Genomic DNA, 24,057 nt, shown 5'->3' with positions numbered 1-24,057 from the left:
AGGATTCACACACAGAAGGCTGGCCCTCCCCAGCCCCGTCCCAGCTCCCTGGAAAACAAAAGAAAACCCCTCTCCTCTCCCCGACCCGAAAGTGTGTGTGGAGCCTCTTCCGGTGCTTTTTTTTTCATCTTTATTGGAGTATAATTGCTTTACAATGGTGTGTTAGTTTCTGCTTTATAACAAAGTAAATCAGTTATACATACACATATGTTCCCATATCTCTTCCCTCTTGCATCTCCCTCCCTCCCACCCTCCCTATCCCACCCCTCTAGGTGGTCACAAAGCACCGAGCTGATCTTCCTGTGCTATGCGGCTGCTTCCCACTAGCTATCTACCTTACATTTGGTAGTGGATATATGTCCATGCCACTCTCTCACTTTGTCACAGCTCACACTTCCCCCTCCCTATATCCCCAACTTCATTCTCTAGTAGGTCTGTGTCTTTATTCCTGTCTTACCCCTAGGTTCTTCATGACATTTTTTTTTCTTAAATTCCATATATATGTGTTAGCATACGGTATTTGTCTTTCTCTTTCTGACTTTCTTCACTCTGTATGACAGACTCTAGGTCTATCCACCTCATTACAAATAGCTCAATTTCATTTCTTTTTATGGCCGAGTGATATTCCATTGTATGCACAACCTGCCAAGACTGAATCAGGAAGAAATAGAAAATATGAACAGACCAATCACAAGCACTGAAATTGAAACTGATTAAAAATCTTCCAACAAACAAAAGCCCAGGACCAGATGGCTTCACAGGCGAATTCTATCAAACATTTAGAGAAGAGCTAACACCTATCCTTCTCAAACTCTTGCAAAATATAGCAGAGGGAGGAACACTCCCAAACTCAATCTACGAGGCCACCATCACCACGATACCAAAACCAGACAAGGATGTCACAAAGAAAGAAAACTACAGGCCAATATCACTGATGAACATAGATGCAAAAATCTGGTGCTTTTTTGGGCGGAACCAATTAGTGTTGGTGGCGGCCGCTAGGGCTGCCCCGCCTGCCGCCTGGCCTCCCACCCCTGCCCCAGCTGAGCTCCCCACGGCCTGTCACTTCCATCTCAACCGGCAGCCCCGCCCTCCAGCCCGGGCCCCAGACAAGCTGCCTGGGCTTCGCTAGGGACAGGCCAGCCAGCCCCAGGCCAGTGCGTGATGATGGAGCGCAGGGCGCGGGGTCGGGGGGGAATCAGTGCCTCCGGGCCCGTGCCTGGCCCAGTGCCAGGACACGCAGACCCTGGGAAGAGGCCAGCAGGACAGACGTCTCTCGCCAGGCTGGGTCTTCCTCTTGGCCTGCTCGCGCCCACCCTCGTGCTGGCCCTCATGCTGCAATCTGCGAGAAGAACAGTCTCCCTGCCGCCAGCGTCCGTGCCTCCAGCTCCCAATTCTTTCCTTCTGGAGAGCGAGCGAGAGCTCACTTCCTAAAGCACAGGCCCCTGCTTACTGCTGAGAAACCCGCCGAGGGCCTCCACTGCCCACCTGTCTCAGCCCGACATTCAAGCCCCAAGCCCCAGTTCCCTGGTGCATTTGTAGCCGCTCTGTCCCCCGTGTGGGCGTCCTGGTTCTGGGTCCAGCACATTGCTCCCGGCCTTGCAAACACACCTCCCCGCCCCAGTGCCTCTCTCTAGCTGCATCCGATGCAGTCCCTCCCCGCACCAGCCCAGTCTTTGAGACCCAGCGACACCATCACCCCCTAAATGAGCCCTCCTGCCCCGGTCCTAGCCCAGGACCCACGGGGGGCCACCCCTCCTCTCCTCCACACCTCCAGAGCCACAGTCATGCTGTGTTCTGGTTTATCCTACAGGGGTCTGTTTCCCTTTGGCTAAAGAGTGAGTGACTCGCAGGCATGAGAATGCCCCGGCGTCTCTGCACCCTCAGCCTGGCCTTGCCTTCCGGGTGGTCTGTCCCTCCCGGGCCACCACTGTCCCCGTTACTCTCCTTTATATTTTCTGTCACCTCCTGACATAATCTACATTCACGTGCTCTCCGCTTGGCGCCAGCCCCCGTCAGTGGAATAGAAATTGCGTGAGGGGTCTGCCGGGCGGCTGACTACATGCAGCCCACCTGGGGCAGCCCTGTCCAGGAGACAGAGGCCAACATGTACCCGTCCCCGTAGGAAATGAACCAGTTTAACCTAGAGATTTCAAGTTCTTATAATGTACATGCATTACATAATTAGCATAATTAGAAACAGCTAATTAAACACACTGACACGACAAATCAATATTACTTCAATACGCCTTGTTTTTTCAAATGCATTTCTCTGGTCTGAGTAATACGCGGGAAATCATTTTTTTTTATGGTCTGAGGCTCCACACATTATATGTCCAACATACTAAAGACCTCTATATTAAAATCCATCGCTCCCACCGTGGAGTAGCCCACCAGGGATGACCCTCAGCTGAAAGAAGAAAATTCTGCACCATTTTTACATCATAGTCTAAGACAGTGAGATCCTTGGAACACAGAGAATTTATTTCAAAATAAAAATGCTGTGAGCCACTGGGTGTTTCTTCTCTTCTGCAGTGATAAGCAGCGGGGGGAGCGGGGAGAGAAAGGAAAAGGAAGTGGTAAGCATACCCCCAGCAAAGCAGCTGAGAAGGAATTGCCCGTGACTCAGAGGCTGGGCTTACCTCTTTCCTTTCTTTCAGGTTCGTCAACATGACGATGGTTGCAGACTTCTGCTCCCAGATCATCCTCCAGAAATCATTCACTGTCTCCTGTTTAGGGCCTGTGAGCAGACGATGGTCCCAAAGTCAGACCGAGAGGTCGCTGCGAGCCCCAGGCCTGTGGCCCTGGCCCTCAGGCCCCGGGAACGGCTCCCCCACCCGCCCCGAGGAAGGGGGTGATGGGCCTGCCGGTCCATCTAACACCCTACAGAGTCCCAGAACCGGAGTAGGTGGCAGCCTCTCCACTCTGTCCTGCCACTCCCCCCCGATGTCCCGCTGGGGCTGGGAAATCCTCAGGAGCTAAGTAAGACCCAGCTGGGTGATGATCTTCCTGGGCCATCAAGGCTATTCAAATGGGAGCTGGGTTTCAAGCTGCCTGTCAAAGTGGTTTGTGGCCACTGGGGTGCTTGTCAAAGCCTCAGAATATGACCCTCCATCCAGAACTGCTGAAGCAGAGTGTGTGTGTGTGTGTGTGTGTGTGTGTGTGTGTGTGAGAGAGAGAGAGAGAGAGAGAGAGAGAGAGAGAGAGAGACTGCAGGCTGAATGACTCGTGCGCCATGTCTAACCCCCCTTCCTCTGAAAACATCTCATCTTCCGGCTGCCCTGACAGCCAGTAACGCTGTCCAGTGAGATGTGGGCTGAAGTCCCTGGGGAGGGGATCTGAACAAAAGATAAAGTGTCCCTGGAAGAAAGTCCTCTGCCCATCGCCCTCTTTCCTGCCTTATTAGGGACACAGCGCCTCGAGGTGCAGAAGGCCATGTTGTGACCCTTAGGATGACACCATGGAGGGCGGAGAGGTATAAAAGAGGCCCCTCTCCCCTGAGCTGCCGCCCCGGCCCTGCGCCGCTTCCCCGGACGTCTGCTTATAAGAACGAAAAAGACGTTTCTATTGGTGTCAGCTGGTGTTTGTCAGGTTTTCTGACATTTAAAGCTGGGCCTATTCCTGAGGGACGGTGGGCGTACGTGTATGTCCCTAGTTTTCAAGGAATGTGCATTAAAGATGTTGATCTACACTGAATTTGGGGACCCACAGCTCTAAAGACCCTTGCTGAGGAGTCAGGACGTCCAGGAAACCTAGTTTTAGCTCCAATGACACCCAACCGCACCAGTACTGGCTCCTGGGGATGCAACCCCTGGGCAGATGGACGAGATGCTGGATTGAAAGTAATCCCCAAACCCGACAACTTGGAAGCCACGTAGAGCTTAGCCAGCCGAGGGAGGTTCAAGGTTTTCTAACGCAAGTATCGACACGCTGAAGTGGCAACCCAGACCACTGGGTGTCTGGGTTAAATCATGCAGGTGTGGAAACAGATCGTGTGTCTTTCTGCACATACACATCGTGTGGCTGCACATCTAACATGCCTGTTGTATGACAGACGCCCCCAAACGCTCCATGTCTGTCTGCACTGACCACAGACGGGGGGCATATGCTCTCAGAGGTTCCAACTCTTCTGCTCCTTTGAAACCCTGCTCCTAGGAGGAGTTTCATCACCTCACAGTATAATGCTTCTCAACCTCTACTGAGCAGAATGACCTGGGAACGCTGGCCAAAATGCAAATTCAGGGACAGCAGCAGGTTGGGGGTGGGGCCTGAGCTGCTGCATTTCTGGCCAGCTCGCAGGGGATGGGACACTCCTGGCCAGTGAAGCAGACACAGTGAGTGGCAGTGCTGTGTGAGATTCATGACAGCGTTGAATTCTGTGCCTCGGGAAAGGCTAGACGGACTCTGATCAGATATTTAAATGTAGCAGCACACACACATACAAAAAGCCGACATAAACCCTCAGGATGGTTGGTACCGGATAAAGAAGCAATCGCCTTCCGTGCCATTTTACCAAAATCATGTTCAGAAAGTAACTTAACAAAAAGCTTACCTTGAGCTGCTATGAATTTATTCTTCTCTTTATAACCCTAGAAAAATAAAATCAGATTTGTAATTTTTCAAAATTATCGTTGTGGAAGGATTTTGTTGTTGTTAGGAAAATAACACGTATCCATCGTGAAGAATTTGGAAAACACAGAAAAGTACGAAGAAAACTCGCCAGGAATTCCGGAAATAACATGCTATTTTTGTATATCCCTCTCCAGTATTTTTTCTGTGAATACCTTCCCAGACACACACACAAGCAGAAACACCGACACACACGTGTATATATATATATATATATATATACGTGTGTATATATATATATGTGTGTATATATATATATTTAAATTGGTTAATATGTACACATTCTCTTATACTGAATTTTTATGATAATTAAAAATTTCTATTAAATGATCTTTTAAGGTTCAACTAAAATGGATTCTTAATAATCCATTGTGTATGATTTTACCACAATTTATTTAACTGGTCCCCTCTGTTCTGTTTGGTCAGTGATATAAATAATGCTGTAATGGACATCCTCAGGGCTTATCTGCATCTTAAGAACAAATCCCTGACACAGGTGCTAATTCAAAAGGCCCAGCACTTTCATGCTCTGTGCTGTGACCAGTGCGGCCACTGCGCTCAGGAAAGTTGTGACAATTTACATCTGTGGCCCCAGAGAAGAAAGTGTCCAACGGTCATGATTCACACTCAACCCCCAATGGTCCAGGCATGAGTGTCATGCTGGGTGGGGGGCTGGGCGTACTTACATCTATGTATGAAGCATTGATGTAGTCTGAACATGGGGTTCCGTCCACCTGGCTTAAAATTACCCTGGAATGGTCATCTGCAAAAAAACCCAACACAAAAACCATGACATTAGGACAAGGGAATCACATGCACAGTATTAAACACTACAAAGGACATAACCATGGTGATCACGGGACAGAAGGGACATTCTTCTTAGACATTCCCACGAGATCCTCAGTGCCCTGAGGTCGGGGAAGCACCTGTTGTACCTCAGCACTGAGGACAAGCCAGGCCCCAAACAGGAGCTCAATACAACCTGTGGGATGATGACAGGTAAGAATTTCAGGGTCCAGGAGTTGGTCTGTTGAACCATCACGTAGACACAGCAGAACGTGCGGGACCCCTACAGTGTGATGGCAATATCCTCTGAACCCCAAACCAGGCCCCAGTACTGACCAGTGCGGGTACCCTCAGGACCACTTCCGGGGTCCAGTCTCCCAGGCTTTCCAGGAGGAGCACAACTCTGCCTCTGGACGCACGGACACAAGGCTCTGGGGTTTGGGACTCCAGACCCCAGTCCTCATGTTCAGGTCTGCCCCAGAGCAGAAAGGTAAGCCACACTCACACGGACTGCCTGGGCAGGATGGGTCACTGCCTGGAGGATTCTGGTCTGTGGTACAAGCGGTTTTCCAGTGTGGGAGGGCCGACCAGGGAGGGCTGTGTGTGATGTGTGTGTGTGTGTGTGTGTGTGTGTGTGGTGTACTTGTGTGGTGTATAGTGGTGTGTCTTGTATACAGTGTGTGTAATGTGTGTTGTATTTATGTGAGTGTGGTGTATATGTGTGTCTGTGGTGTGTATGAGTATGCTTGTGGTATGTATTTGTATATACACACATGTGGAAGAGTTTTCAACCAGGGCCCTATGTGACCTACGTGGGTCCACATCACTTCTGCCTTCATGGGCCCCTTTCTCCAAAGGAAAAAAATTACACATTTTACTTTACAACTGTATTAGTAGTTGGTATAAAGATGAGTGTGAGGGGCTTCCCTGGTGGCACAGTGGTTAAGAATCCGCCTGCCAATGCAGGGGACACGGGTTCGAGCCCTGGTCCAGGAAGATCCCACATGCCACGGAGAAACTAAGCCTGTGCACCACAACTACTGAGCCTGCGTTCTAGAGTCCACGAGCCACAACTACTGAGCCTGCGTGCCACAACTACTGAAGCCCGCGCGCCTAGAGACCGTGCTCCACAACAAGAGAAGCCACCGCAATGAGAAGCCCGCACACCGCAACGAAGAGTAGCCCCCGCTCGACGCAACTAGAGAAAACCCGCGCGCAGCAACAAACACCCAACACAGCCAAAAATAAATAAATATATTTATTAAAAAAAAAAAAAAGATGAGTGTGAACCAGGCTGGATTACGTATATATTTTCTTCTGATTCACAAAGAAATTAGATGGTTTTATGGGTCCCTACAGGTGGTGTGGCCCCGGCCCTGGGTCTCCCCGCTGGTGTGTAAGTGGCCGGCCGCTCCCAGGAGTAGAAATATGAAGGATGCCCAGACTCGGCCCGGGGCCCAGGGATCAAGCTGCTTCCGCGTTTATTATGCTGCGCTGGGCACAGCGCATGGTGGGTACTTCGTACGTATTTACTGCATTAATTATTGAATAGTTCCACGTCCTGGCCCCTGCTTTGTCCCCTCCTAGTCACAGGCTGTACGTCTCCCATTTACATGGAAGGAAGCTGGGTTGGCTGCGAGCTGTCTGGACACGGTACCACTGCTGCTAGCGAGCACAGCCAGTGCAGCTCTCAGGGTCAGTCACGGCCCACACAGGGCTGTCAGGGTGCCCGACCTCAAACTCACAGCCCACAAAGGCTCGGCCATGAGACCCTTCTGCTCAGGGGCTGACAGCCCTGAGGCAGAAATAGCTCTAGCTGAACACGTATAAAGCTAGTTGAACATAATTTGGACCAATTTACCCTTTTGAGGACAGCTATAGAAAGCAGGGGGTAAAAAATAGCGTTCTGGTTAGATTTAGCATCTTGCAGTTCTAAGAGCTTCCTGTCTTTTTACTCTAAAAAGTCGCACTACTCTTTCAAAACACTATTTCCTAACATTACCAGGTGCTGGCGGTTTTTTTCCAGAACAGAGGATGCTCTCTTGCTACCGGCCGTGGAGCCCTTGGAACAGGCAGCCTCTCAGCACACCCGGCATCTTGACCTCTGTCCTCAGAGCTCCCTAGAGCCACATCCGGGACTGGGCTCCTGCCCCGGGGCACCTCATAAATCAGATACATTTACAGCCAATCTCTGCTCGGGGAAGAGGGGGAGGGGCAGGGAAGGTGTACCGGACTGAGGGCCTTGGGCCCCCGCGCCTCTCCCTGCCCGTTGACCCTGACCTCAACCTGAGTAAGAGAAGGGTCTCCCGGCCTTGGGGTTGGGGGAGCAGGCCTGGGAGCCCCCTGCACGATATCCCCGTGATCCAGCTGCCCAGGGCATCTCTGGCCAACCGCTCAGTTTAATCAGATACGCTTCTCCTACGTCTGGCTGATGCCAAACGCCAGATGCCACCCAGCTGGCCATCTCCAGGGCCCACCCCGAGTATCTCCAGGCCACTGCTCCGTAAACGCATCCTCCCACCAACATGAAACACTCACATTCTGGCAGAGGTCCCGTGGGCCCCTGGGGATGGCCAGCACCCTCAATTACCTCTGACGTGGCACTCCTGGGCCAGGAGGGGCTGAGGCAGGACCCACATTTTCATACCTGCAGGAAAGGCCAACTCACTTCCACAGTACGAGCTGGAGGACACAGCTTAGAGACGCTGTGTCGGACCAGGTCCTGCTGGTCCCCGTTGGTGATCCTCTGGGGAGGCGCCCACTCCCCCAGCCATCACATCTGGGAGCAGTGGTGGGTGCAGGTAATTCCTACACCTGGCTGCTAATTCCGCCCGGTTGAGCTCCCACCAAAACTACTCTTAATCAGCAATGTAATCGTTAGCTTTAAAAGATACAGTGTTCAGTGAGTGATAAGGACAGGAATGCAGGTGAGGAACCTGGGAAAGGGCTTGGCGCTGAGTGGGTCCTCCACGGGTACGTTCTGCAGTCAACGCATCAAGTAATTAATTAAGCTAGTTAATTCAACTAATACGAGATGCTAACTTCCAAATATCCCGATCTTTATTCGACCAACAACATTCCAAAGATTCCCAACCTCCTGCCTGGTTTTCCTTTCCCTTGAGCTATTCAAGCCGAGAAACTTGCCTCCGATAAGCCTCACCCAATCTGACAGCAAGTCCTCTCAACGTGATCATTACAGTGTGTGCAGAACCCGACCCTGGTCCAAGCCACCCTCTCAGCTCGGCTGTGTGACCACAGTGGCCTCCTGGCCTGTCTCCCTGGTGCTCCCTTGGCTGCCTCTACAAATATGTGTGGGATGGCAGACTACTTAGTTAATTTCTCTGGTTTTGGCTGACCCAGGCTCATGGTGGGCTGTGCAGAAAACACCCACAAAAAACCAAAAAAACCCCAAACAAAACCACAAATAAATCCTATGCACGTAAGATGGGAAAGAATTGTTTCTATCAAGTGCCGGTAATCCAGACACCACACAGACGACGCGGACCACGGCGTCTCCTACCTACAGAGCCGCTGGACTCAATTCTAACCCTAAAAATGCAACCAGGAGCCGCCATGCCGAGGGCCAGCACAGACCAGCTGGCTCCACCCCACGGAAGCACCGCCTCAGAAGGGAGGTGTTCCCTGGGACGCCGGGAGGCCTTGGTTTGGGGTTCAAACGTGAACTCCCTGGAGTTTTTTGAGGCTGCCCTTCTGTTAGCCCGATGGCAAAGCCAACAGGAGGGTCCAGGATGGAGGAAGGACGTCACACACCGCCCGGGCCAGCTTCCACAAAGGCAGCTTGGAACTCTGGGGGTCTGTCTTGGCACCGAGGCCAAGGTGCAGCCCATCCAGCAACGCCCCTGGACAGATGTGTCTGCTCCCCGGCCCCCCACCCCCTGGAGGCCGCCCTCCCAAGCCCATGGCCACCTTTAGCTGTGGTAAAGATCCAGTTACTTCTAAGCCTTCCCACCAAGCTGCCAATGTCAGACAGCTCTCCTATTCTGCCACTTCTGCCCTTGGTACAGAAGCCTTGTTGCTGGTGGCAGAAGCACTGCGTCCAAGACGGGAGATGCCCAGGGCCACCAGCTGCCCGAGACCCAGGCACAATTTGGGTCCATAGGAGGAGCCCTGCCAGCCGGTGCGGGGGGCACCCCTCTTGGGCAAATAGACCAGGCAGCGCAGGTCTCAACAGCGAGCACAGGCTTGGCAGCCAGACCCAGAGCAACACAGGCTACCCAAGTCCTGGGCGGGAGACAGACACCTAGACTCCCAGCTGCGAAGGCTGAGCCGCTGCACTGACCCAGGCCCTGACCTCCAAGCCCCCGCGCATCTGCTGTCAGGACAGGCAGGGTCACCAGTAGCTGCAAGGCAAGGCTGAGTTGAGTCAAAATGCCACCCATGGCGCAACAAAAGTAAACGCTTACTGGGAAGGATGTTGGGGTATCTGTTCTTCTCTCTGTTTTCTTCCTTATTGGCCAGCTCAAAAGTTCCTGGTACGTGTCCAGACGGCAGGGACTAGAAGGAAGCGCAGGGTCAGCAATAAACGTGAGGAACCCAACACCGTGTTTACGTCACCTCCCGACTGAGCGCAGGAATCCGGAAATCTGGTCTCTGAGCACCTCCAGTGCTGGGCCCATCTCTCTGCTCCTGCCTGTGGAAGTTTCTGCCTCAGGCGCTGGGCCGGCACTGGGCAGAGATGTGATGGAGACACAGGCCCGCCTCCCCTTGGGCCCGCTGTCTAGTGGGGCCAGTGGAGGTGCAGATAACCTGACGACCCATAGCTGGACCCCGAAGTGCATTAAGGCAGGGGCTGGCCCGTGCATTGCCACCAAAGCCCCAGGACTCACGGTCCTGGTCCAGAGCAGGCCCTGCACAAGTACGTAGGAACTGGCCACGGCAGAGCTCTGATCCGGGAGCAAGGACCCAGATGCTGGGCTGAAGGACGAGTAGAGTGATGGCGAAGGACCGTCCTCGAGCCCTCACCTGCTGAGGACTTGGTGTGCTCTGAGGACCAGTGGGACAGGCACAGCTGGGGGGCTCCTTGAAAATGCAGCTCTCAGGCCACCCCAGGCCCGCACAGCAGCTGCCCACTTCCCCAGGGGAACTGCACGCACCGCCCTAACCCTCCCTTTGTCTTAGAGGAGGAAAATGAGTATAGGGGCTCAGCTAGGCCCCTAAAGCTGACGTGTGGCACAGCAGGTGTCAGCCCAGCGTCCTGACTTCTAGTTCTTGCCACGACTCAGAGGCCCTTGGCTCTTGTTAGCACCAACTGTCTTCCTGTTTGCTCGCTGCTGGGAGGGCTCCATGCTCAGGGGTGCTCCTCGAAGTGCACAGTGGGAGAGAGCCTTCTGAACCCCCAAATCACATCCTTCAACATTCAGCCTGACCGTCAGAGGAACCAGGGGTCACTGGTGTTAAAATCTATCGAGTGTTTACGACGTGCCAGGCACTGAGGGAGGAGCTGGGTCACCTGCCTTCACAACTTACCTATTATCAGGTGACACCAGGATCACTCCCGTTTTGCAGATGAGGAAAGAGAACCCCAGGGTGGCTGCAGAATTGTCCAGAGTCACGTGCCTGGCACGTAGCAGGCAGCGGGAGGGCACGTGGAGCTGGCACCTGGGCCACGAGAAGGGCACTCGCTTCCTTAAGTGTAGGGACAAGCGAGGGCTTCCCTGCGTCCGGCTGTAGGTGCCCAGAAGACTGAGGCACAGCCTGGGATCAACGCCAAGGCCCTGAGTCGGGTGTGCAGCCCACGGGGGCCCAGAGCCCCCTTCTCCTGGGTCGGGGGTTTCTCCATCACAGACCCAGCCCCGGCCAGCCCATGGCCTCTTTCCCCACCACACCCAGTGGCCACAGGCAGAGGCTCTGCCAGGGCCAGTGTGGAGGTCTGCCCGGCGGGCACCTGGGCAAGGCTGGTGGGCAGTTCTCCACCAGACCAGCACCTCCTCCGCCGGGAGCTCTTCATCGAGCTGTCTTAACACTGAGTTTCTTGACCAAACCTCAACGTGAAATTTGTAGCAACATTCTAGAGCCTTCTCTTTTTCACCCCAAAGCTTTTTTGATCCCAGCACTGAAAACAAAAATGAGGCCTGAGACCATCGCGGGGGATGCATGACGTTGTGCGTTTGTCAAAACCCACAGAATGTGCAGCGCTGGACCCCTAACCCGGACTTTAGTTTGTAACAACGAGTCAATGTTGGCTCATCAGTTGTGACAAGTGTAACACACTCAGACAAGATGTTAATCATTGGGGAAACCGTGCAGGGAAAGATGGGGTATATGGGAACTTGGTACTTTCTGCACAATTTTTCTGTAAACCGAAATCTGCTCTAAAAAATACTCTATTGAAATTAATAAATTAACAGAACAAAACAAAACCAAGAAGCCTCCCTCTTCCTCTGAAAGTGAGGAAGGTGAAGGAGTGGCTGGAGGGGTCTGAGTGGTAAGGATGGACCCGGCTCTGCCACCCCCAGCCGTGTGGCCCCGGCAGCGACCGGAGAGCAGAACACGGAGCTGGGGTGATGATCCTGACTCTGTGGGCGGCAGCACAGGGGTTCACAGTGGAGGCAAAGCACCCTGCTCCCCGAACTTCTACCCCATTTCCAAGCACACAGAATGACCGCCCACACAGAGCAGGCCAGCACTTCCTCCTGCCGTCAGTCATGTCTGAGCTGCTCCAAAGGCACAGGGCTCATAAGAGAGCTCTGGGGCGGGCCGGGTGTGGCCTGCCATAGCTGGGTAACCCCTGCAGCGCCCCGAGTGAGCCGTGCAGCTAGCAGTTGGCTGATAACTACCTTGTGATCGATTGTCTGGTTACGTAAACTGGCTGAAGAGGGTTTGCTGGTTTGTTTGTTTGAGGTGACATTTTTAGGCACTGGGCTTAAAATAACCTGCTGGGACAGAGGCTCATGGAAGAAGCTGTCTGGAGGGGGCCTTTTCCTCACCTGCAGGGACTTAACCGGGGGCCTGGAACAGACTCTGCTAGGTCAGCGTTCTACCACTGCGGGTGGAGACGGCAGACTGGACATTCACAGAAGTCGTCCTGAGAAGGACGGCAGCTCAGACTTCCCTCGTGCAGGAGCCGGGCTGAGCTGGGCACACACCTTACCTCTTTAACGTGTTAAGACACTCCCATGGGGGCTGGGAGGGCCTCATTTCATACACGAGGCCACTGAGGCAGAGGTTAAGGATGTCGCCCGAGCCCTCCAGGCTGGTAAGAAGCAAATCTGGGGCAGGCGCCCAGGCAGCCCGTCTCCAGCATCCATGCCTTGATCACCCCACTGAACGGATCCCAGTGCCAGGCCCCCATTTACTTCGTCAAGTTCACGGCAGCTTCCACTGGCCATACACACAAGTCCCAACTCATTCGGATCGACTACTTTGAGGCTCATCCGTCTCCCTGCACAGTTCCTGGGAGAGGAGCTCAGGACAGAGGGTGAGCAAAGAAGAGGACGAGCGTCGAGGGCCCAGCTCGAGCGTGTCCACCAGTGGAGGCAAGAGCGGGCTGGTCACGGCAGCTGTGATGCTCTCAGTAGAGCCTGCCCTTCACTTGAGAGAGGAGCAAACTGGGGTCCAGAGGGGGACGCGCGGCTGCCCTGGGTCCCCTGGAGCCAGGACCAGGCTCCATGCTGCTGGACTCGACCCCTCGACCCTCTCTCCCGGCCCTTCCCTGAGTGGAGGCCGTGGGCAGGAGGGCAGCTGGGAAGGCTGCTCGGTGGCAGGGGTGGGAGAGCAGAGCAAGGCACTTGCTTTGGTTGGTACCCCAAAACCCAGGGATCAAGAAAAATCCCATTCAAATGCAACATCTAAAACAGTCTAAACGCAAGGGCTTCCCTGGTGGCGCAGTGGTTGAGAGTCCGCCTGCCGATGCAGGGGACGCGGGTTCGTGCCCCGGTCCGGGAGGATCCCACATGCCGAGGAGCGGCTGGGCCCGTGAGCCATGGCCGCTGAGCCTGCGCATCCGGAGCCTGTGCTCCGCAACGGAGAGGCCACAACAGTGAGAGGCCCGCGTACCACAAAAAATAAAATAAATAAATAAAAAATCTAAACGCAAAAAAAAAAAAAAATCCATGATGACCAAAATATCAAACTTTTAAATACCGTCAGGATGAGCAACAGCATGGTGATAAGCCATGTCGGAGCCTGGGGCAACAGGAAACACCAGAGCGACCCTGTCTTTATTTACAGTTGTGCTGTTTTGTTCATCATGGATTGCTTGCATTAATTTTGATGATTTTTAAAAGCTGCATGAAAACAGAATTTATCCAGATGGCAGAGTGTTTTGGTGCCCCCTTAAATTTTGCACCTGGGACAAGTGCCTCACCTGCCCGACCCTCTTCCCGGGCCCTCGCTTTGGAGATGGTGGTACAGCCAGCGAGTTCTGACTCAGCCCTCCCTCGGCAAGGGCAGTCACCAGCCTCCACGTGGAGAAATACAAGTACAAGAGGAAACAGGACACGAATGGACGTGGGGGAAATGGTCCTCTAGCTGCCAACTTGGATAGTCATTTGGAAAATGGAGAATTAACTTCTCTTGTCAGGCTGAGAGACTGCAAAACAATACTGCTTGGAGCTGTCTTTCACTATGACCTAATAGCTCAGAAAAGGGGATACATTTGGAAACAATTAAAAGGAAGCGAGATAAAGGCAGGTGAGGCTTGTGTCAAAAAATAAACAAAAGCACGGGTCTAAATGCGCCATCACCCTGCCGCGCCCTCGTGGGTTGCTTCTGGATAAAAAGTCACTTGTCTGCAGCAGGAGTCATGCTGTCCTTAGATGTCACAATTGTACAACTCTTTGCTGTTTACCAAGTCAGAGCCTCATATTTGACCTGTGAGGTCATTAAGGCATCCTCCCACCCCTGCCCCTTCACAGATGACGGAAGCTGCGGCTTCCAGGAGAATAACTGATGGGCCGGGCGGGGCTGCGGTGCCACAGGCAGGGCCAGGACCAGATGGCCCCCCTGCTGGAAACCCGTCCTCTTTCAAGCTCAACACCAGCGCACGGCTATATACGATATGAGGAAGATGCAGAAAAGAAAACTCAAAACACGATCAGAGATCACTGGACAGCCAAACCCGAGACCACACTTCCCAGTGCGTCTTGTCTGCCTGCCTGCGCGTCCAAGCATCTATAACTATCTGTCTATCTATCTATCTATCTATCTATCTAGCAGATTCACAATTCATGGAACATTAAATTAAGAAATGAGCAACACAAGGGGAGGTGTCATTAATGTACATTTGCATTTTTGTTGATAGTAGGATCGGTTTGCTACCATCAGGCTGGACCAGTTCGTCAAGTTCATCTTAGCTGTTGCCATCATTAAGTTCACCCAGAACGGCGGTAGCAGGATGAACACACTGACTTGGGCAGGATCAAAGGGCTGTCCAGGCAGAGCTAGTGTCCCCTCAAGGCAGCCCCTCGACTGTTTAATTGATGTTGTACAGGATGGTTTGGGGGCTCCTTTGCTCTCAGCGTGAAATTGTTATCCTGTGGTCCACTCAGGCCCTGGTCTTGCACGTTATCGAGATAACGGCGTTTCCGTCACACTTGACTTTTGAACACGGCACCCAGGGTGTCTGAGCTGCAAGGAGGTTCTGAACCTCTTTCTCAACCATCTCATAAATGGGAATGAGGGTTAGCGGAGGGTCATCACGGCAGAAACCAGGTTTCCCTGGAGCCCCATTTTTGGGACAGTGTCTCGATGGACGCCAGCATTCTGAGCCTTTGGGCTAATTTATCCTGAAACACGACATCCCATGACCCAGCGCCCTTCCACGTGACAAGAAAGAGGGGCCCCAAACTCACATTGAACTCCTCCCGAAACCTCTTGCAGTCATCCGCCGAGCGGACCCGGATCTCCTCCTCCAGGTGCCCCACGGGGATGGGAAAGTACTTCTTGGGCCCCGAGGGGGACCTGCTGAGAAGCATCACCCTTTGCTGCTCTGTGGGATCAACAGAAATACGGGGCTTATTAAGCCATATTCCCAGGTGGGTGACATTAACCAGACAGACGGACAACGTTCCTGGGGAAATGACGCAGCTGGAGGGGGACGGTCGTCCCAGATCATGAGCAGCTGAACACAAGGTCTGTCTCTTTTAACACACCCTGATCACCCATAGTGACAGACGGACGCCCCTCTGGCTGGCGTCCCCTGCTCTTACCAACCAGAGACGCCTCACCTTCCCAGCTCACTCGCCCACCAGCCACCTGTCCTTCCTCAAGGGATTCAGGTGGCTTCACACTCCAGCTCAACTGTCCAGGTTTGAAATGGAGCAGAATAACAATAGGTTTCTGGGCGCAAATTGGTAACAGGCTGGGAATCAGTTCCGCAGCCTCGTCTTCTTTGTAACAACTAGTCCTGGTTACTCAAGCCCCATAAGCTCCAAGAGAAATAAGAGAAACCACTGCTGTTTTTTTCTTTTTTGGGGGGGGGGAGGGGCTGGCGGCACTGAAAAGGAGAAGGGCCAGACTTCAAGGGTGTCCCCGGACAAGCTGCTTTCACAAATTCAGAGTGAGACAGCAAGTGACACCCTGGCATGTGCTTCTCTTCCTAGGGAACTGAGCTGCTGTTCTCAACAAGGTCAACACTACTTTGCTGTCACTTGCAAAAGGGCCTGTCCCCACCTGCAGAGCTGTTCTGAAGGCCAGCCAAGAACTCCCGCCAGGGCTCATTCCTCCTGAGACAGTCACTCTAGGATGAGCAGGTGGCCTAACCAGCCCCAACTTCCTCCTCCCATCCGGGCTGTTGGGACGTGCAGGGCAGGGAGAAGGGGGCAGGAAGGTGGTGCCTGGAGGCCACGTGTCATCATGAAACCAGGGTCACGGGTCTCCCAGCACGACAGAACTGCCCTCCTGGGTCTGGGTGAGGTCCTTTGCTGCCGATACTCTTTGTCGTGTGCCGGGTCGGTTTCGTAATTCATCTGAAGTCTGACGGCACGTCTGCTCCCGCAAACCACGGGACAACCAGGCAGCAAGCTGACTGCGGAAGCCGTAGTCACTGGTGTGAACAATAGTTTTCAAAGCCTCTGCCTCACATACCTTTCCTGGACATCTCAACGCGTGGGAAGAAAACCAATGTGTCTTTGTAAGCAGAATTTACAAGTTAGTAGCTGAATTCGGAACCTCAAAGAAAGGCAGGAAATTCCCCCTGAGCTCCTCTGCGCCTCCCTGCTGAGCACGTTGTTACATCAATTCCCTTCTTTTCGCTGATGGGAAAACTGCGGATGCCAGGGTGGCCCTTTCGAGAACTGTAAATTGTGAGCCCACCTGTCTCAGCTTAGGACCATCTAAGACTGACTGATAAATTTTATATGTTGAAATCCTGGAAAAACGACAGGATATGAACAGTGTCTCCCCCAAAGCCACAAACTGAAATGCCTCAAACGTCTGTTTCACACCGGACAGAAAATGACAGTAGTTTTGAAACGGGGAAACTCCGGTTATAAAGGACGGCATGATACCAGGTAAAGCCAGATGAAAGTCGCAAAGCCGGAGGAGTCCATCGTTTAAGTGTTAAGGTGTTAGAAAGGCACGGCCCCCCCAGGCCCGGCCCAGCCCAGCCCCCTACCTTGCTCTTCTAGGATTCCATTAGGCATCTTCTTGTCGTTGGAGCTGACCACTGCCTTCCTCTGCTTCCTGAACCTTAGAGACACAGACGCGTGAGGTGTCAGCACAGGGAGCTTGCTGAGAGTCCAGAGCCCCGGGGATAGCCACCAGGTGAGCCCCAGGGATACCCACCAGGTGAGCCGAGAGAAGCTGTTCCTGCTGTTCATGGCTGAGCCCCTGCCCTGGCCCCTTGGCCCCGCCCCTGCCCTGGCCCCTTGGCCCCGCCCCTGCTCTGCCCTCTGCCACCCGGCCAGCCCCCGCCTGCTCATCTGCAGTGACAGCCTCTCGCATCATTTCCTCCCCAGCAGGTGTGGGTGAGCCAGCGCCCGGACACTCCTACCTGAAGAAGTAGGCTGCAAGGAACAGGAACAGCAGCAAGGGGAGCAGCAGCCAGGCCAGCAGGGGCTGGGGCGCGCCGGGGGCCGGAGGGCCGGGGGCCGGAGCGCCTAGGGGCAGAAGCAGGTCCCCGTCAGGACCCGAGGCACAAGGGGAAGCGGGCTCTGGGCAAGGAAAGGTTCCCAACAGCAGACCTCGCAGTTTGCAAAGTGGCCCTCCCACCAGCCCCCCTTCCCTGATGCCAGACCCCACTTCAGAGGTCACCAATTCGTCCCCCCCATCCCAGCGGCCCAGGACACCAGAACCCTCCTTTACAGTTTACAAACTCCCTTCGTCAACAGTCCTTCTTCCTGGACACCAAAACCTCACTTCACAGTTTGCAAAGTAGTCACTCCCTCTCAACCCTTCTTCCCTGACACGAGAACCCCACTTTACAGTTTGCAAACTCCCTCCTTCATCTGCCCTTCTTCCCGGACCCCACTTTACAGTTTGCAACTCAGTCCACCATCCTGGTCCATTGGGTCCACAAAGGCCCCTCTACTTAGATGAGCAGCGTTGACACCAAGAAGAAGCTGAGCTGAGGATGTGATGACCTGACGTGTCCAAGGCCCCCTGCTGCTGGGTAGTGAAGGCCCAGACCCCCGTGTGACCTGTTTCCCCAGGTCCCAGGGCACCTGTCCCTCCCGCTAACGGGAGGTGGAGGAGGGTGGGAGTGTAGATGCCCTGCTGCTCTGTCCCAGGACAGTGGCCCGTGGTCGCATGGTGACCCGGCCTCCCGGAGCCGTGAGCTGCCGACCTCACCCGCCCAGAGGAAAGCTGCTGACCAGGCACCACCCGCGCTCCCCTTTCATCTGTCTTTCCTGGACCAGAAGGTGCCACGTCCCTGGACCCAACGTGGCTGCCCAGGGCCTGGCCCGCAAGCCTGAACTCCAGGGGGCTCTGGTGGCCCGGCCGCCACCCTCAGAGCCCACCCCTCCCCCAGTGTTCTGACTCAGCTCCTGTCCCCTCAGACTGCCCTGCGGCGCCCTCCTCTCCAAAGCGTCCTCGCCCGCCAAGGAGCACCTCAAAGGCCCCTCGTCCACGAAGCCCACGCAGCTCCCCTGAGGAGATCCCAGAGGGGCTCTGTGTGCCGTGAGCACACAGCCTATTCTCCAGGGGGAACAGGCCCGGGGGGCCCGCCTTCACCCCCGTTTCAGTGGAAGCCCCTAGAAGGCATGACTGGACCGTCATCACTCTGAGTCACAGAAGCACCAACAGGGCCCCGCAGCCCCCCATCTCGCACCCCTCCCCACGTATCCCAAAGTTGTAACGGGTATCTCACCCCTGGGCCGGGAGCTCTGCCGCCGGGGCCCTGCGCTGACGCCAGCACCCTGTGGGTGGTCAGTGCTATATTCCTAATAAACGAAGGACTCTTACAGACCTGAGTGACTGCTAGACGTGGAAGTATTAAAACCTGAGGACAGCGGTGAGGAGGTGACCTCAGCCACCGTAAACCTGGCCAACCTACGACACGCCCCCGCTCCAGGCTGCCCCACGCCTCTGCCACCCGAGCTAGTGATGTTCAGGGACCACCGCAGCTGTGCTGGGAGGCTGGGGATGCCAGGCTGAGATCTCTGCTCAGTCCCTCCCTGAGAGCCCCTCCGCTACAGAGGCTCCTCCCTGACCCTAGGAGCCGACCTGCCTGTGGCCTCCCTGCCTGCAGCTCCTTGGAGCACGCCCGAACCCTGCCAGGGCCTTGGAGCAACTCAAGCCCAGACTGATGGGGGAGACGCCTGCTACCAACGGGCAGAGCTGGGCCCAGCCCCAGAGAGGCCACTCAGCTCCATCCCTGCCCATCCAGATGCAGCCGCAGAGCCTGGCAGGTGCCCTTCTGCTCTCCCGGGGCGTCCCTTCTGTCGAACTCCCCACTTCTGCATTTGCTCAGCTTAACCTTGGCAGTGACTGACGGGCCAGCTCGTAGGTCCGAGGGCTGGATGGGCCTAGCTGAGCGTGCAGGCCTGCCGGGAGCTTCAGGTGGGCACCGGGATCACAGACAGCCCACCCCTGGGGCCGTCAGGGGCTCCAGGGTCCAGCCTCCGCTTTCATGCTGCCCGGAGTCAAGGCTGCAGTTACAGACGTGGGCAATTCCATGGCACACCCTCAAGGACCAAGGCGGAATGACCCAAGGCCCCCAGAAAGGGGCCGTGTACCCGGACAGAAGCGATGGGCCACAGGGACAAATGGGTTCCCCTGCTCGGGGTCTCTGTCAGTTGTCAGCAGCCGCCTCTGTTATGGAAGATGGAGGTCAGGCGGGAACAGTCAAGGACCAGCAGGCCCCGTGAGGCTCCGGGAACTGGCGGGGTGTCCATGCCCTGTCCGCGGGGCTGGCCGCGTCTTAGCCCCAGCTCACGGGGGCCAAGGAGAGGTGCACGTGGCGTGCTCAGTTCTTCCAATTTACCGAAGGAAGAAATCTATATTTTTACGTAAAAATTATCTGATTTTTAAATATTGGTAAGCAATTCAACCCAAATACAATTTTGAAAACGAATGTGGGTCAGAAAAACCCTCCGCAGGCTGGGCTGTGTTCCCGGGCACCAATGGGCTCCCGACGGGAAGTCAGGGTGATGACTAAGAAGTAATTCAAGTCTCTTTCTGTTTTCATTTCACGGTGATGTGACTCAGACTGGGTGGGGCTGAGGGTCACGGCTGGGGAGCAGAGCGGGGCTCTCCTGGAGGTAAGTACCCCGGTGGTCCACTCAGAGCAGCCTTCTCCCCAAATCTCCTCCAATTCTATGCAGCCAATGCTCCAGGTCAGGTGCGCATGGATGTTCATGCAAATTTATGCCCATGCACGCCTGAGAAGTGTGCACACGTGTGTGTCGGCTTACATGGAATCTGGTCCTGGAATTTGAAAGTCAGGGGCTGCCGTGTGAGTCCTGACCTCAGTCATGCACCTGCACGCTTAAACTTGTGCGGCTCGCCCGCCGTGCTGGACGGCCCTGTGAGGTGAGGGTGGGCAGCAGGGGGTGGGGAGGCCCCTTGGTTCCCCCCTCAGCCCTAAAGAGTTCTGTGTACGGCCTTGACAAAGGGACCCCCCCTTCTGGGGTCCCCTCTTGTAGGAAGGGGGGTACTGGATGATGTTCCTCCAATGCGGATCTGCCCTGCCTTGGGGGTCCCTGGGGGAGGGAAGAGTTGGGGCAGGGGTGGGAGAGAAGAGGAGGGAGGGGAAGAAGGTGGCAGAGCAGCTGTGTTCTGGTTGGGGGGCGGGCAAGGTCCCTGCAGGACCCGCTGTTTACCAGCAGAGGGCGCTTTAAAAGTCTGCTCCCACCCTGTACCTCCTGCGTTTTGCTGGGTTCTGGTCGATAGGAGCAACACAGGGATCCAGGCCTGCTGCAAAATGTTCAGACCAAACACAGAACAGTCACGGGCAAGGGCCATCCCTTCTTGTTCCCAGAGTTACACGCTGTTAAACCCATGCGGTGTATCTGCCCTGACATTTTCCCTACACGTTTACATTCATAAACCTACAGGTTCGCTGATAACTGGAGGCCTAACGACTCTCTCATCACATCTAAGACTCCACGGATCGTAAGATGTGCTATTACTTTATGAACCACTAAGAAAGGAAAAAAGATATTAAGGCACACTTCAGGATACAGTGATGTGAAATGTGGGGGAAAAAAAAACAGATGAAATACGGTATCTGGCAGCTCTGCGACTTGCCTTTCTTGGGTCGTCTGTCTTGGAGAGTTTCAGTGTCAGCACACAGGAGCCTCTTCATTTTGTTTAACTGCCCCTTGAATTTCCACTTTTTGGATAAACCAAGAGTGGGATGGACACTTAGGTTGTTTCCAACTTTCTGGCTATTACCTACAATTCTGCAGCTCATGTTGACATCTTTGTGTATCTCACAAGGGTTTCTGTAGGCGAGCTCCTGGAAGTATTCTGTCCACACACGTTAAACTGTAATCGAAACTGCCAACTGCCAATGTTTCCACCTTCTACGCTCACCTGGAGTGTACGATGGAACCTGTTTCTCCCAGATATTAGTAATTCTTTTAATTTCTGTCAATCTGATAAGTAAAATAATACCAGTTAAATTTGCATTTCCCTAATTTCTAGACGGTTAGGTGCCTTTTCATGATTCACAAACATACTTAATTAGGTACTCATATTTTGCCTGGTCAAATTTTTTACCGTTTTTCTACTGTCTTTTTTTGTTTCTTGTTAATGTTTAGGAATCCTTCATATAATCTGGACAATACCATTTTGCTGTACAATTTATAGATATTTACCTTCAACTACTTGTGTAAAATAATGTCTCCTGATGATTATTTAATATTTTGTTCAGTGAGCAAATGAAATGATTCCTGGTTATTTTGGAACACACTGGCAAAGCGCTGTGATCATCCCAAACGATGCTTCATCCTTCTTTTGGGGAACAGATGAAGTTTCAAAGGGCACCTCACACGGTCGGTCAGGTGTCCTCCGGAATTCTAGGCCACAGGAGCCCATCTACTTACATAACAGGGGCCCTGAGCCAGATGATTTCCCTCTTGGAAGTGACCAGAAGCCACTGCCATGCCTGCAGAGGCTGCAACAGGTGACTTTCACATGCGTTCTGGTGGGCACCAGGTCACACAGCCGTCCCGCTTCCTGTAAGGACACCTGACAGCCACAGCCGATTATCAGCCAGGCATTTTGTTTTTAGGTGAACCCAGGAGTGGGGAGCCCGTCACCCTGACGGTGACCACAGCGCCATCTGCAGGTGCATTCACACAGCTGCAGCGTCTCTTCCCCACTTTTGGGCAAAGGATGCTCTCTGCCTGGTTGAATGTTTTGTTACATGTTCCTGCAGGTGTTGGGCACTGGGCCAGCCAGAGGCCAGCTCCCCTCCGCCCATCCCAGGGAAGCACCGTCCTGAGCATCCCGGGCTGCAGTGCTCCGCCAAGGACCCGGCACCCAGAGGGCCGGCTTGAGACGAGGCAGCGTGACGAGCACAGTTTCTATTCACTGGGGCTTCTGGTCTTTCTTTTCTGTGGTTTTGAATTTCTCTGGGGTTTCAGTGTGAAGAGGGTGCTGCTCAGTGCAGAAGATGGCCAGGAGCCTAGAAGGGCTCTCCTGGCTGGGTGCTCAGGTCAGCAGGGAGCCTCACTTGTCCCTGCTCTTAGGGGCTTTAGTAGGATGTTTGTCCAGGGTTAGGAAATCATGTAAAGCCCTCGGGCTGGATGGGGATTGAACTCTTGACCCCAGGCTGAATGGTGTCAGCTCTAATCACCTTGGCCAACTTTCTCCTGGAGGGAAGTTGATAATTTTTGTTCTCCCGAAGGTCTGTGATGAGCAAGTTGTGAGCCTTCATGTGTCAACTCGACTGGCCACAGAGGGCCCAGATATTGGGTCAACGTATCTGAATAAGCTGGGTGTTTCTATAGGGAGGCCATGTGGATGAGATCCGGCATCTGAGCTGGTATTCTGAGAAAAGCAGATTGCCCTCTGCACTGGGGCTTGGGCCACATCCAATCAGTTGAAGGTCCGAATAGAACAAAAAGCCGGAGCCTCCCATGAGTAAGAGGGAATTCTTCCTGCCTGCCTGCCTTCCAACTGGGGCGTCGCTCCTTCTGTTTCTACGGCAGCCTGCCCGTCTTCAGGCGGAGACTGAAGACTGGCAGTTTCCACAGGAAGACTGGCACCCTGGCTCTGCAGTCGTGGGAGCCAATCCCTCATAGTAAATATACATATACTTATATATCTTATTGATTCTGTTTCTCTGAAGAACCCTGACCAATACACCAGCTGATCCCTATCAGAGAATTCCTTGAGTTTTATGTCTGGGAGTCTTGGGGGAAGGAGGGGATGGGGATGGAGCAGCAGGTGTGGGAACTGGCAACAGGTCTGGGTGCAGAGTGGAGGTCCAGTCCCTGCTGGTTACAGGCTCCTGCTGGCCCTGCCATGGGATGGAGCTGGCAGACACAGACAGGCCTACAAGTCTACCAGGGAGGCATGGCGGTGCCCAGGAAATCCATATCAACTCCTTGGGGACCTGGAACCCACCCAGCTGGGCCTCCCTCTGTATCAGGCACATGTCCAAGAAGAAGATACCAAAAGATACTGAACAGCCAACTCTCGGTTAAGAGTCTGGCCGGATGACCTACGACATAACTGTCCCGCTAAAAACGGCCAGCGTCGAGGAGTCCTCTACACCCCAGCACGGTTCTCTCTCTTAATCCTCACAGCACTGCTAAGAAGTGGGTACTGTTATCACCGTCATCTACACCTGGGGATACTGAGGCACAGAGAGGGTCAGCGACTTACTCAAGGTCACTCAGCTGCTAAGCTGCAGAGCTAGATGTGAACACAGGCGGGCGATTCAGGGGCATTTGCTCTTGCTTCTCTTCTCTCCCTCTCCTCTTCTTTTAACTGTGCATTTACATTGTTTTATGGAGGTAAAGTTTCCAAGCTCTAAAGCACACCCATTTTAAGCATACGACTCAATGACTTTCAGTGAATTCACAGAGCTGTGCCGCCATCCCCACAATCCATCACCTCCGCTTCTCCATCAACCCACTAAGACCCCTCCTGCCATGCGTGGTCACTCCCCGTCCTGCACCCAGCCCCAGTGATCTGCCTGTCCCGGGCGCTTCACATACGTGGAAAATACAACACGTGCTCTTCCCTGTCTGGTCACCTCGCATGTTTCTGAGATCCACCCATATT

General features: G+C 54.0%; 1 protein-coding gene and 1 long non-coding RNA gene across 12 annotated transcripts in view; one reads left to right on the top strand and one right to left on the bottom strand.

The window, feature by feature from the left end:
* The window catches only part of PTPRE (protein tyrosine phosphatase receptor type E), a 167,088-nt gene that overhangs the window by 20,681 nt on the left and 122,350 nt on the right, over window positions 1-24,057 (bottom strand). For 6 of the 10 annotated variants that reach the window (XM_049696753.1, XM_049696755.1, XM_049696756.1 and 3 more), the window contains exons 4-10: window positions 17,369-17,474; window positions 16,991-17,064; window positions 15,228-15,364; window positions 9,840-9,930; window positions 5,316-5,392; window positions 4,553-4,589; window positions 2,643-2,740 (exon numbers count right to left, since the gene is read on the bottom strand). In XM_049696753.1, coding sequence (XP_049552710.1) covers window positions 2,643-2,740; window positions 4,553-4,589; window positions 5,316-5,392; window positions 9,840-9,930; window positions 15,228-15,364; window positions 16,991-17,064; window positions 17,369-17,474 — 620 coding nt within the window. Of the gene's footprint in view, window positions 1-2,642; window positions 2,741-4,552; window positions 4,590-5,315; window positions 5,393-9,839; window positions 9,931-15,227; window positions 15,365-15,602; window positions 15,760-16,990; window positions 17,065-17,160; window positions 17,277-17,368; window positions 17,475-24,057 lie in introns of those variants that run through there. The other 4 variants (XM_049696757.1, XM_049696758.1, XM_004265711.4 and 1 more) reach the window with 4 other exon arrangements.
* Window positions 17,053-23,089, top strand: LOC117199891 (uncharacterized). 2 transcript variants are annotated; one of them, XR_004481244.2, is made up of 3 exons: window positions 17,053-17,163; window positions 17,334-20,078; window positions 22,673-23,089. It is a non-coding gene; the product is annotated as an uncharacterized LOC117199891 (long non-coding RNA). The 2 variants fall into 2 exon arrangements; XR_007471210.1 differs by having other exon boundaries at window positions 17,334-20,349.

This window comes from Orcinus orca, chromosome 14 (genome assembly GCF_937001465.1).
Source record: "Orcinus orca chromosome 14, mOrcOrc1.1, whole genome shotgun sequence".
NCBI classification, from domain to species: domain Eukaryota; kingdom Metazoa; phylum Chordata; class Mammalia; order Artiodactyla; family Delphinidae; genus Orcinus; species Orcinus orca.
Note: the sequence above shows the minus strand (reverse complement) of the source record. Positions and strands in the feature narration are given on the sequence as shown.